General features: G+C 36.2%; 1 protein-coding gene across 2 annotated transcripts in view; it reads right to left on the bottom strand.

Annotated features, from left to right (window-relative positions):
• Positions 1-15,050, bottom strand: part of LOC129442960 (integrin beta-1) — a 34,236-nt gene that overhangs the window by 13,972 nt on the left and 5,214 nt on the right. For both annotated transcript variants that reach the window (XM_073855642.1, XM_073855645.1), the window contains exons 2-4: positions 3,075-3,132; positions 1,518-1,603; positions 758-977 (exon numbers count right to left, since the gene is read on the bottom strand). In XM_073855642.1, the coding sequence (XP_073711743.1) occupies positions 758-977; positions 1,518-1,603; positions 3,075-3,132 (364 nt within the window). The remainder of the gene's footprint in view (positions 1-757; positions 978-1,517; positions 1,604-3,074; positions 3,133-15,050) is intronic.

Genomic DNA, 15,050 nt, shown 5'->3' with positions numbered 1-15,050 from the left:
ACTGTAAAACATCAACACTATATGGATAATACCAGTTTAAACAGGTTTCTGTTGTCTAAAGACCACAGTTACGTCATTATTTCTATTTAAAATCTTCTTAAAGCAAAATGATTTACCGAAAGTTCATTATAATCAATGACGTAAGGTGATTGTCTTATTAAAAACAGGAAATGGGGAGGAAAGCAGCAGTCATGTGAATTTTAAGATGCACCAAACTGCACTTTTCCTGCACACCCAAAAATGGACCTTTTCAACATGGTATAGGCGGTTTCTCAATATGCGTTCTTCCGCTCTTGCGTCCTCGTGTCCTCGCTCTACGTCATCATTAACAGTCGAAGTTCAATTCCAATTCTCAAGAACGCAAGTACAGAGGACACGTGAAAAAATATCTGGATGAGGTCTTGATATCGAGGATGCATCGAATGCAGACTTGCGCATTGAAATCTGGGGAAGTCACGTGACCAACAGGACGATCGCACAAGTGCGTTCTGTGTTCTCGCGACCTTCTGAGTTCGTTCTTCCAAGGTCGCCTGGCAAGACCAGTCTACACGAGAACACAAGTCCGTTCTTGGCGTTCTTAGAATTGAGAAACAGCCATAGTAATTTATCTATAGGGTATTTTGGACCTGAAACTTCACTGACACATTCTGGGGACACCGGAAAATTGCCATATTAGATGACCTTTAAGTGATAACATCATAGAAAGTGCAGTCTTTTACTGGAGTGTTACTGGAGTTAAGATGTGAGTGAGCTTCACCTGAACGGAGATTAAGTCTGAGTTCTTGTGGCTGAATCTGGGTGATCTGGTCTGACTTGAGAGATCCTTGCTCCTTTTTGCGATTTGTTACACTTTGGTTCCTGAGGGTCTCAACACTTCCACGTGGATTTTCTATGTTGGCCGCTGTACAGCCCTTCTTGAGCAAAGCCTCAACCTCATCGCAACGTGTGGACTTCTGCTCACCCTGTTTCAGAAAGTTCTGCAAATAAAAAGACAGAAGAGAAAGAAAAAAAACAGGTGAAGAGACAAACATATTAAAATGTACTAGTAACTTATCTTCTTCTACCTCCTTACAAATTTGATGATAGTACACTTCCTGATTTCTTCAATGTGGCCCGTGTAAAACAGATAAATGGCCCTTTCCTGCTTACCATAATCTGAGCCACATGGAATGAGCAGACATGATGGCATAGGACGATGACTCACTACCACAAATAAATAATGTTCTCAAGTTCCACTGATGACTCAAAGAACTCTGGGTAATATCAACCAACAGAATAAAGGTGAGCTGGAAGGTGATCGCTCAAGATATGACCAAACACTGAATACTCTGTACTCTCATAAACCAGTTTTGATTTTCATCACTGTTTGTAAAATCTCAGGATGTCCTCTGCGATTGTTACACACTTGGATAAACAAATCATCTGGCCACAGGAAATGCCTCTACACATTTTTCCCATAAATGCACATAGTTGCAAGAGCCGTCATTTCCTTTATTGATGGTTTAGTCTGCACTTACCACGTCTGTACACCATCCACACTTCTCTCCGGCCTGAATGCATTCTCCGCAGGACTGTGCCGAAGCCTTTGTGCATTCGTTACCATCTGCGCAGACAACAAAAACATCCATTATCATTATTCTCAATACTTCCCCATCACCGACACAGGAAATGTAAAGCAAAGAGCTTTTAATAACCAACACTATGGTCAACCATATGCAATATGATTCTCTCTCCGGGATGCAGAAATGTTCTCGAGTGGTCATATGCTGTGGGAAGGTCATGTGAACTGTAACCATGATGGCATCCCCACAGTCTTCCCTAAAGGCTGAGGTCAACCCAAGCCAGTACTTCTGGGGCCGGTTGCACCAGCTGTGCGTAAGTTACAACGTAGCTTAGTTACGACGTAAATGGGCACTAAGTTACAACTTACGCACTACTAAATGTTTTTGCGTTGCACCATTAAACTTAGTTTAAACGTAACAATACGTTGTAACTTAATATTTACGGAAGCCCCTGTCCATGAATAACGATTGGAATAACATGTCATCCAGATTATATAACATCGATGAGCTCGTATTAATTATGAAGAGCCGCAAATTCGTCAACGAGTTTTCAAGAACTGTTTAATTTTCTGTGTATCCATCAATTAAAATAAGATTTAAAATTTCTTCCTGTTTATTTTCTCTTTCATGTGTGGGATATATATTTTCAATTAAAAGTGTAATGTTTTGAGTTCGATAACATATGCTTTAACGTCTTTGTTTAACTTTCAGTTTAGGCGAGACAAGAATGAGTTTGAAATTACGTACTGTTCAGACTATTTCCTGTTTACCCATTATAAGGCTTGTGATTGGGTTAAGAAAAATAAACGTCATTCTATGCGACAACGCATTACTTTACGGAGAGCTTACGACTTACTAGCTACGTTCTGCCTTAAGAACAAATGGTGCAACCGAATAAAGTACAGAGTTAGTTATAAACTAGCTAGTAGTTACTAAGCCTCTAGTTTGGACTTTACGTCCCAGTTTAAGTAAGAACTTACGAACGACTGGTGCAACCCTACCCAGGTCTTCTTTCTCATGTGCATTGTGTACAGTTCAGTGAAATTACTGATCAGAGCAATCTTTCCGTTTTTTCATGGACAGTGTTTTGGAATTAAAGTGATAGTTTGGCCAAAAATGAAAATTACCCCATGATTTACTCACCTTCAAGCCATCCAACTCATTTTTTTACTCCAGAAGCCTTGATGAATACTTTTTCGAAGGATGGATGCACATTATATGGACTTTTATATTATAGAGATTGAAAGAGCTAGGACATTTTAAATAATATCTGAATATGTGTTCGTATGAAAAATGATGGACATAGGTAACTCGGATGGTTTGAGGATGAGCAAGTCGTCTTTTAAGTTCTTTGAAAATGTTTAGCAGATAATCTGGACAGGTTATGAGGACTTTATGTTCTGCTCTAGTGTTTGATACAAACACAAAATATGCATTTTCAAAGAACACAGAACTTCCTAAATCAAATGCAAAGGCATTTATTTGTTGATTTTTGCAAGCTAAAAGTCTTACCTTGTTGAGCCCTGCTGAGTCCAAGCAGAACCGAAACCAGGAGCACCCTCAGATCCATCTGAAATCAGCACAACATCAAATTAAACATAATCCTGTATAATATACAATGATTAAACAGAGAATACTATTTAAATCAGCATTTTTAGTTTGTATGTATAATGTATTTAATGTATAAATCTAATGTAACATATATTTGAAGAGGTCAAATGCAAAACCCTCTAAATGCATCTGACCTGTTTTCTTGTAAATGAGCATTTAAACTTAATGCTAAGGTTCAGGTTATTAGTCAGTAATTTAATTGCCTTATTTTCATAAATGTCACTTTAGTCATTTCATTGGTATTTAAAGGGACATTTCACTTTTTTTTTATTTACTCATTCCATGAGGGTAAACACTTGATTTTTACTGTTTTGGAATCCATTCAGCCGATCTCCGGGTCTGGCACTACCACTTTTAGCATATCTTAGCATAACCCATTGAATCCGATTAGACCATTAGCATCGCGCTCAAAAATAACCAAAGAGTTTTGATATTTTTCCTATTTAAAACTTGACTTTTCAAGTGTACTAAGACCAACAGAAAATTAAAAGTTGGAGGTCCAATGATATTACGCAGTGCCCGAAAGAGTCTCATGCTATTGAAAGTTACTAAGGGGACTACTTTTGGCTGCTGTGTAATATGATTGCGCCTACTGCAGCCATGTTACGGCCGCAAAGTCCTTGATTATTACGCCAGAATGAGAGTAAAGTTCCTAGCCATATCTGCCAAGAAAATCGCAACTTTTAATTTTCTGTCAGTCTTAGTGCACGATGTAACTACAGAAGAGTCAAGTTTTAAATGGGAAATTATTTTTTAGAGCGATGCTAAAGGTCTATTCAATGGATTATGCTAAGCTATGCTAAATGTGGTACCGCCAGACTCGAAGATCAGCTGAATGGATTCCAAAATGGTAAAAATCAAATATTTAACTCTAGGGAAGCTGGAAAATGAGAATATTTCCCTTTTTCAAGAAACAAAATAAACAATGTATTTTTAATGATTACACACTAAGTTGACAAGCACGTTTAATATTTTTTATTGATGGATATTTGCAAAACCCACTGACAAACATAAATAGTGACCAATAGTAATGCCTTATGACAAAAAAAGAAATTCACAAAATATGGAGATACAAGGTTTCGGAAGGACAGCAAAGATATGCAAAAATCTCCATTGCTAAAAAATCTCCAGTCACTATTTACTGTCTCTGAATAAAAATTCAGTCAATATCCTAATTTATTCAGTAAACCTCCTTTAACCAGGTAAAAACTCTTGCACACCTTGACGTACATGTGCCATCATCCAATTCTTGTTCATTTCAATGGATTCTGCCAACAAACCAGTATTTCTGAATGGCCTGGGGCCAGGAAGGATTAAGAGGATTTGATGCGAAGGTATTTAATGATATTAAACATACATTAGGTTAATATCATTATCTGATTTTTGATGGAGGTGGCTTGTAGTTGCTTTTGCACACACACACACACACACACACACACACACACACACACACACACACACAGAATAGATGGGAACTCCTACAATACTATTTGAAAAGCATCTGAGGGTGAGACCTTAGGAAGCTGGTTAATAAAATGTTTTTCTTTAGTCCCAATATAATTAGCATAGTTATATTTTGGTAAACTATTATTTAAAAACATGGAAAATATTAATATTAAAAATATTAAAAGTGACCCCAAACTTTTGTATGGTAGTGCATACATCCCACATGTATATTTTCGACTTTGTATTTAAAGTAGTGCTTAATTGCATACAAAATAAAAGTTTGTGTTTGCATAATATGTATGTTTTTATATGTATTTATATCTGACCCTGGACCACAAAACCAGTCATAAGGGTAATTATTATTAATCCAACTGATGTATTATTCTGTTAGGATACAAGCCCGTAGGCAGGGGGGGTTCGGGTGGTTCGAACGAACCCCCCCTCACTGCCAAAAGGTCCATAATTTAAGTCGTTTTTTCGCTTGATTATTGTCATTGTTTTAATCAATGCTTGTGACAAATATTCTGGGTTCCTGTTTCAAATTAATATGATACATTATTGAAGCTGGACGCATGATTTCTGTCATTTTCTGATGCTCGTTTTATTTGACTCAACGCTCAGCGCTCGTTTGACTTCTGGCTGCGCTGCGCAGACCGATCGGCATGTGACGTCTTAGCACCGCGAGACCGATTCAATAGTAAATGACTCAATATGCTTTTAAATAGATCTCGCGGTAGTGTGGTGTCACAAGCCAACAGGTCTGAGCTGCACCCCATTAAGTAAGATAAAAGGTGTGTTCGACTTCATGCGGCGCTGCGCAGACCGATCGGCGGCTGACTTGAAGCAGTGCATTTTGGTTAGTACTTTTGTCCGACTTCAGCTGGCGCTGCAGGCACGTGACTGTGTCATATGGTTTTTAAGTACCGCGAGAGCGTTTCGAGAGTAGCCGGCTGGCTCAGCCGGTGCAGCTTCTCCAGAGCGGCTGCCCGGAGTTGTGATGACGTAACAGCTTTACTTGATTGGTCGCCTCATTGATGACAACGATCACGTGCGTTTCAAGTTTAATCCAACCTTTAGTTTCACTAATAAACATTATAAATTCATGTTTTAAAACAGGAAAAAACACTTTAATATGCTTAAATATGTTATATTGTGTCGTGTAATAAAATAAAAATGAAAATAACACGCTCTATTGGTATTTTAATAATATATGCTTGTTTCCCGTTATTTTCGGGTATACAGTATAAGCAGCAATTAAAATATTCGATATAAAATGTTTCTGGTTGCAACTTTTTATTAAAAGATTTGTTTTTATCAAATTCAGCATCTAATTCACTTCATTCGCGATTAAAAACAAGGAAACACGGCGCACACGTCACTACGGCAAGCAGCAGGTGTCCGGCTTGACGGCTCCGTCTTCAGTTCCTCCCTCGACTGGAAGCGGCAAACCTCGCCGATCGGTCTGCGCAGCGCCGGATGATCTCGAACACACCTAATGTCAAAATTATTCCGAGATGACCAATAAAATCAGACCAGGCAGACAGAGGTGCAACACAGGGGTCAGATGCGCAGTTAGTGGAAGTGCAAGAAAGATGTAAGTAATCAAACGCTGACTATTATACAGCCGTTTAATGATGTGAAATATGAAACGCAGTGACTGTCAAGGTGACAAGACAAGAAACATTACTGCAGCTGAGCACATATGGGTGTCCAAATTTAATGCGCTGCTTTAACTCCCTCCAGTAATTCACCATTATTCAGCGTGTTTATTAACAAAATTCAACGCCACTCTTTAATTCTTTAAGATATATTTTTTACTGTATGATTAGATTCACTGTGTTGTACTGAACTGCTGCGAAGCTTGAACTTGAAAACGCGACGCATCACGTGCGCGGTACAACGCTTCATCCACCGGTAATGCGCGTGCACAGAGTTTAAATTAGCCCATATTCATCTTTTGGCTTAAACATTTTATTGCATTCGGTCTTAAAGCCCAATAAACAGTACCTGTTGAAGTCATTAAAGTTAATTAAACAACAAAAGAAGAGAAAGTCACTCACTGGTCCTGACTGTAAGTGTTGAGCTGCTATTAAAAGTAAGTTTATGGTTTAACGTGGAATTTTGATTTTCTGAACAACTTTTACTAAGGTTACTGCAGTTAACAAGAAGCATTTTGCTTCATTAACAGACATTAAATCAGATGTGAGAAGTTTAAAATTAAGGCTTGCATTATGTTTACATCTTACACAGTTAGTATAATGCATGCAGGGCAAGAAGAATATTTATCTAATGTGGGGTTATGTGAAGTAATCGTAGATTCATTTATGTTTTCATTTAATAATTACAGTTTTCTTTCATGGGATAAGGACCCCCTAAAGTAGCCTCGGTCAACCCATTTATAAAATTCTAGTTCCCTGCATTACTGATGTTGTATTTAATCATATTAAGTGTATAATAAGTGTGTGCATATTTTGAATTAATTTAATAAACTAATTATTGATGGCCTTTAGTTAATTCACTAAAATGATCCTATATTCAGTAAGCCTATGTTTACTTTACTGACATAACCCAGTGTGCCCAGGATGGTAAAATAATTATTACAATGCATTCCTATAATGACCAACACAAATCTTCTGCATACTGACATGGTTTGAAATCTATAGTTATTTGATTCTTTGGTTTTCTGATGTTTTTTTAAATTCATATATATAGAGCAGAGAAATTTTTTTTTTCCTGGGGTGCATGCCCTAGAAAAATACATATGGACCTCGGTATTTATAAAATCCTGCGTATGGCCCTGCTCATAATTAAAAACAAAAGGAGGAGAAAAACTGCAAAAAAGGTCCACTTTTTGAAAAAAAGAACCCCCCCTTTCAATAGGCTGGCTACGGACCTGGGATAATGGCAATATTTGGTTGAGATACTACAACTATTTGAAAATCTGGAATTTGAGGGTGCACTTAAGACGGACGGAAGGTTCTGTGGTCCAGGGTCACATAAATATATTTTATATTATATAGAAATGTAAAAAATGCATATAAATAATATATACACACACAGATGTAAATGTTTCTTTAATACATACATGAATGTGTGTATTTACACACAGGACAAGACACATGCACATATTTTTATTTTGTGCGCAATTAATCATGATTAATCGTTTGACAGCCCTAATTCAGAGTAATATTTTTCAGAGTAATGTAATTCAGAGCAACAATCATGCATGTTTACGTTGCCTGCCCTCAGTGTTGTAAGTGGAAAGTAACACGCCGCATGAGGGACAGATGCAGTAACACTTGCAGGAAAGGGTAGTGTGTTTCTGACTTCTCAATGTGTAGGCAGATAAGTGTTAGAAGGTCACTTCCTGTTTCTCCTAGCACAAATGCATAGCCACAGTAAAGACCATTAGTACACATGCAAACAACACTCCTAAAATGCTGAGACAGGGAGACAGTAATAATCATTTTACAGAGGCTTTCCAAAAAACTTTACCACAGTGACAATTTTACTGCAACTAAGTGAGGTTTAGTTTGTCTATAATCACATATTTTGAACTTGAATGCCACATTAGGCAACATTCTAGTTTGTGCAAGCCAGACAAGTACATGCAGAGAGAGAAAGAGAGAGACACACACACACACACACACACACACACAGAAAGTCTACCACCATATTTGGTAAGATGATGGATTTGTATTTCCAATGAAACACCTCACATAAAGAGGAGGTACAGTTGCACGAATGATCTACTAAACATTTGACAAAGAGTGCCGATTCAGCCATATTAGGCATTACAGTAACAGCAAACATGCACAAACACTACAGTGTTACTTAGTTTCCTAAACAACATTACAAACACAGATGAGATCATTTTGACAAACCCAGTGTCACAAATAACACACACATGCCATTCTCGGAAACAGCTGTTCTGAAGTAGAAGTTACATGTGACATGAATTAACAACACATACACCCCATGTCAAGAATATCTGTTGATGTAGGAGGATTAGGGTGGGCAACAAATGAAGCAGACTCGACCGTTACTTTATACTTGTACAATGTGATGTGGGAGAGAAAGTGAGAGACTGAAAAAAATAACGTAATATCATCTTTGTGTCCGAATACAAAAATATTGATGAAGCAGTACTACCCCAATGAACTACTGACACCCGCTGAGATTTTTTAAGAGAAAATGTCATAAAAATCTGACTTTTTGCATGTCTAAGTGCTATAATTGGGAACCAGTGCTTCTATCAACCTAGAAAATGTGAAAAAGAACAACCCAGTAATTTAATTTTGGTAAACCATTCTCTGCAAGCATGTGAAAAAATAGGCAATTGAAATTGGCTCCCCTTGTGATGTCAGAAGGGGATCTTATGATAATAATAATACCGCCCCTTAATCTGCACAAACCTCCATCATGGCGATCAGTGTTTGAAATTCATCAGCTCATTTACATTTAAAAGGACACACCCAAAATGTTTGCTCACACCTAGAAAGTGTCAATTTTAACATGCTATAATAAATTATCTGGTAATTTGAGCTAAAACTTCATACATGTACTCTGGAGACACCAAAGATTTGTTATACATTTTTAAAAAGTCTTGTGAAATGTCCCCTTTGACGGATATATGCTATGTAATAAATCCATGAAAGCTAAGGAGCAAAAACATTTAAAAATCGAAAGGTAAATAAATAGTAGTGATGCACCGATGCATCGGCCGCCGATATTTATCGGCCGATTTTTGATGAATTTGAAACCATCGGCATATCGGCAATAGCACGAGAAAGGCCGATACCGATTGTTTATTAATTAACTGCATAAAGAAATCCATTATATGTAAAAAATGAGTTAATGTTGTTAATAAAATAAATGCTGAATAGCAAAAACCACCTTTGAAGGTTGTAATGCTGTCTTATTATATTTGTTTTAGCTTATGTTGGTCAGTTGAATGTTAATTAGATCCAATCCATGTTCAGTAAAAATTATTTGAAGCAGAAATAAACTAGCTTATAGACCAACTGTATAGTATCGTACACAAGTGTTTAATATCGGCATCGGTATCGGCCAGAAGTTGTCCGTTTAAATCGGTATCGGCCCCAAAAAATCCTATCGGTGCATCCCTAATAAACAGTAAAATTGCAACGAAAGTGTTATAGACCAGTTCAAATGATGTAAACAACACTGGTCCAGAAACACTTCCTGTTACAGTTTGTGACAGTTATTTTTTTATTTCACATGTATTATTATCTTTAAGATGTTTGTTTAACTTCAGTTAATTCAGGTTTATATGTTCTGTTGGTTTATTTTATAACAACGTTTATCTAGTGTTAAAAAACGGAAACAGGAAGTGCTTCTGGACCAGTGTTGTTTACATCTTTTGAAATGGTCTATAAGTGCAAAGCAAGTTGTTTCTTGTTGTCTAGGTTTGTCTGTGAAATCCAAACTAAAGTCTCATAATAAATTCACACTGACATTTAATCTATGACATGGCCTTACTCAGTCAATATTTACGATTGCAAGGTTATTTTTTCACTAAATGTTCTTTATGATTTTATGTAAAAGGGCCGGGTCACATATTGTACTTATTTGAGCAGTGTAATATACTTCCTTATATGAGTCAGACAGACATGGGAAGTTTGAACACATCACTGGGGGCCTGCTCATGTTTTCCAGGCAACTCCAAAATAAACGGATGGGCTTCAGGTTGACTCACTGACTGACTGACAAAACTTCCTACTACATCCAGATCAAGCATCTACAAATAAACCAAACAGCTTTCATGTACGTCGTCCACCAGTAAAAGGGATAGTGAAAATTGAAAATTCTGTCATCGTTTATTCATGTTGTTACAAACCTGTATACATTTCTTTGTTCTGACTGAGGAACACAAAAGAAGATATTTTGAGGAATGTTTGTAACCAAACAGTTCGTGGACCCTATTGACATCTATAGTAGAAAAAATTATAAATGGGGCCCACAAATGTTTTGGTTACAAACATTTCCCAAAATATCTTCCTTTGTGTTCATTAGAACAAAAAAATCATATAGGTTTGTAACAACATGAGAGGGAGTAAATGATGACAGAATTTTCATTTTTGCATGAACTATCCCTTTAAGTCCACTTCAAGAAATCATATTTTCCACAAGTCCACCAAGGTTCACATTGAATAAATCAAGTTTTTATTTCTGACCGTCAAACAAGTCCACAACGACCAGTCCATATAGATATTAAGGATGCGCATTTCAAGCAAAAATTATTCGAAAATCACTGGGATCTATTCGACTATTATTCAAAAAATAATAATAAATAACGCAGCCCTAATTCTTCAACGCCCGCTAATGGACTGCGCAGCTCCCTTACGTTGTCATAGAAAACTTTTTTCCATTCTGGCAGTGATCGGGTGATTCTCACAAAACCATTGAAACACCACGGCACTAATGATTTTAGCTTTAAAATGTGTAATATAGTAACATTAAAAAGCATCAGAAGTAACACAATACTGTGTTCTACCTTGCACAATGTGTGATTTCAACATAAGAATTTATAATTGTAAATTTTATCTCATTTTCTTCTGAAATTCTCATTACCGCAATGTGTCCGGCTGTGTTTGAACATGCGCTACGTTGTAATTTAATCAAATTAACACAAAAATATCAAGAAAAAAATAAATTGATGTTTTGCTAGACTACTTTAGATGACAGAAAAAATATTTACTGAATATCCATGTATAATAATAATGAAGAAAAATTAGGAAAATGATGTGTCCATGCCTGATGTTCTCATTCTCCGCAACACTTTTTGAGAACAGTTTAAGCACACATACAGAATTTTAATAAAGTTTGATTTTGAGTGACCAAGCACATGGACCAGTTACTTCAAGATGGCTACCAGGTAAGATCGTTTTTTTACAGTTAATTTGAAATATTGTCTTGTCAGAATGCTTACACGACATTTTGATTATCATTACCGCAACAGATGCTTATTAAATGTTAATTTAATTAATAGAAGCATAATACTTTGATTTTAAATGCATGTGCAGAATCTCCAAATTATGTTCTTTCAGGTTTGTCATGTCATTTTGAAAATATGTCAGTGTTGATGTTTTCTGACTGTTGCGGTAATGAGATTTTTTAGGACTAATGTTTTAAATTATGTTACAAAAAGTGTTAAATGATAAGTAAAAGTTTTTAAATTAATGTTCCCATTTACTCCAGACTTAGTTTTTCAATGTCTGGTGGGGAAAAAAGTAAATTTAAGCAATTTTTACATTTTCATGCTTGACATTTTTAAAACCAAGTTTTCGTGAGAATCACCCGATCTTTTTTCTAGATGGGACCGTAAACTCAGGCTCTACAAACTACATATTTCTAAATCTTATTTTACCGTAACATCTATTTTGACAAGCAAGTCTACAGCGTGTGTGTTAGCGATTGCACGCAAGGCAATGTGTTCTTCTGTTGTCGTGATTGACAGCTTTTAGGTGCGTTACTGGCGCCACCATCTGGTTAAACAAATGCGCCTTCGCCGCATCAGTACAGAAAACTTAAAAAAATAAAAAACCTCACAACTATTCAATATTCATAACTAAATTAATTACCTAATCAAATATTCGAAAATCGTAACTCATCCCTAATAGATTTCTAATAGACAACAGGACAAATAATGTTTTATTTTAATTTAACATCCACAAGTATTTTATATTTATGCATTTGGCATGCTTACACAGCAAAAAATTACTTTTCTTAGTGTTTTTGTCTTGATTTCAGTAAAAAATATCTAAAAATTCTTAAATTAAGTTGCATTTTTTGATGAGCAAAATTACCTAGGAATCAGTGGCGGCTGGTGACATCTTTTTTTGAAGCGCATGATGCGAAGTTCATCACAACATGTATGTAGCTTGTCATGTGTGTGGTTCGTCATTTCAAAATATGTGTTCTGCGCTTTGAGAGATCGTGTGTGCATCACGTGTCATGCCAAAATAAGTGCCTGCTGCCTTGAACTTGAAAGGAGTTGCTCGCGTGTGCCACATACTCGCACAATCTCATGCGTAATCAGAGTTTACTGTGAAGAGAGTGTCTTGCGTGTATTTAGGGAACGTGAGCGTCTCTTTTATCATAAACGGTTTTGACGTGTCTCCAGCAGGCACTTATTTTGACAAAACACGTGATGCACACAGGATCTCTCCACATGCATGACACATATTTTGGAAAAGGGAACAACACACGTGACAATCCGAACACTTATTTTGAATTAGCGCATCCTCGGAAGTGCAGTCACGAGCCGCCACTGCTAGGAATATATATAATTTAAGGGAATTTCAAGCCAAAAAAATCTGCCAATTGAATAAGAAAAATATTCTTAATTTAAGTGTTTATGAAAAAAGTAAACTTATTTCAAGAATTTTTTTCTTATTCCATTGGCATTTTTTTTTTTTTTGCTTGTTTAATTAACTTTGTAATTTACTTAAAGTTAATATTTTATGTCTAAAAACTAGACATTTTGATAATCAAGAAAACACATCTTGATTTAAGAAGAATATTTAGATACTTTTACTGAAAAAAAGACAAAAACACTAAGTAAGAAAGTCATTTTTTTGCAGTGTACTAAAAAAAATCTTAGTATTTTTGTCTTGTTTTCAGTAAAAATATCTAAAAATTCTTAAATTAAGATGCTTTTTCTTGATGAGCAAAACGACCCAAGAAAATAAGTCTAGTTTTTAGACCAAAAATATCAAATTTAAGTGAAGCAAAAAAATCGTGACATTTTTTCAACACTTAATTTAAGAAATTACCCCATTGGCAGATTTTTTGCTCGTTTTATCCACAAATTCACTTAAATTTGATACATTTTGTCTAAAAACTTGTAGGTAATTTTGCTCATCAAGAAAAAACATCTTGATTTAAGAATTTTTAGATTTTGTACTGAAAACAAGACAAAAATACTAAGTAAAAAAGTAATTTTTTTATGCAGTAAAGAAAATTTTTTAAGATGCAGTTTTGGACCCAACGACGTGTCTGCAGAGTTTAAAGGGTTAAAAGCATTAGCTTGATATATAATAACTATGTAAATCTACATATCTAACAAATATAGTAAAACAAATCTGGATTCAACGTCGTTGTCAGTCAGTCTGTAACACAAGATGACTGTGTGACAAAATCTTTAAAGAGACAGACAGAGACAGCACTTCTCAATTTAGCCTTGTCTATATATTCCCTAAGGCTATATTACGCACAAGTCTTGAAAATGCAGTCCTGAAGTCTGGGTGTGTTTCTAGATATAAATCTTCTGTGTTCATAAACACTCTTTGTTTCTTCATGTTCCTAAGTCCCGCCCACAGTGAACAAACACCAATTAGATCGCTGGCAGTTCTCTGCCTTCAGGCGACACATTCTCTTCGGTTTTGCTAAATATAATCTATCCAACAAAAGACACACCTACATTAAAGCAAGTAATCAAAAGCGATTTACAGTGCATTTCTGATCACACAAACGTGACAAAGTTGTCACTTTTCAGCCTGAGCTTGTCTTTCGTCCTGTGGCTTTTTGTCGGAGGACATTATTGCGTGTTTAAACAAGATTTTTTAAATAGCGTCTTTGTTATTAACTACCTGCTGACTGAAGTCAGTCACAAGACAAACACACACACACACACACACAGTGTGGCCATTTACCACACATAGCCTCCACAGCAGGACGGCCATTTCCTTAATTAAATGGCCGCTCCCTGTCCACCCCCTTCCCTTCAAACACATGCACACTATTGAGTGATGGCCGATTATTTACCAGACCGACAGACAGTGACCCAAGGAAACTCCACCCTAATCATAAAAGAGTCATACTGTAGTGAAGGCCTTCCTCATTCATTAAAGCAAATTGTTAAAATACTTTAGCACATTCCAGCTGAATATGCGGTGATAACGACAAATAAGCCATTCGTAAGTTATCTTTTAACTTCTTGGTCAACCAGTGGTGTGAGTTTGAGCAGGGACTACACCAAACCATTTGAACTTGTTGAATTAGTAGTAAACTACAAACATGATCCTTATTATGAGGAGGGCTACTTTAAGTGTTGATCTTTTGACTTGGGCCATTAACCAACTACCTAGAAATCAATTCATAGCATCTTATAGCGTCAACGCATTAAAAACACTCTGGACACTATTAAGAAGCAATGCCCTGGCAACCACCCCCAATACACTACTACTACTTTTAAAGTGAACCACTGTAATTCAATTTTCTTTCTTACAGTGTATTTCAATTCATAGTAGACACGTGTTTTCTCCAAGCACCATCCATTCAGCAAACACTTTTATCCTTTGTTCTTTCAAAATGATTACGATGACCAATCAAAGCACTTTTTAGACGTCTAAGCTCGCCCCATCCTGTCTCATTGTTAATATGTCATAAGAGCAGGAAATGAGTAAG

This window comes from Misgurnus anguillicaudatus, chromosome 2, assembly GCF_027580225.2.
Source record: "Misgurnus anguillicaudatus chromosome 2, ASM2758022v2, whole genome shotgun sequence".
NCBI classification, from domain to species: domain Eukaryota; kingdom Metazoa; phylum Chordata; class Actinopteri; order Cypriniformes; family Cobitidae; genus Misgurnus; species Misgurnus anguillicaudatus.
This window is presented reverse-complemented; position numbering and strand designations above follow the sequence as displayed.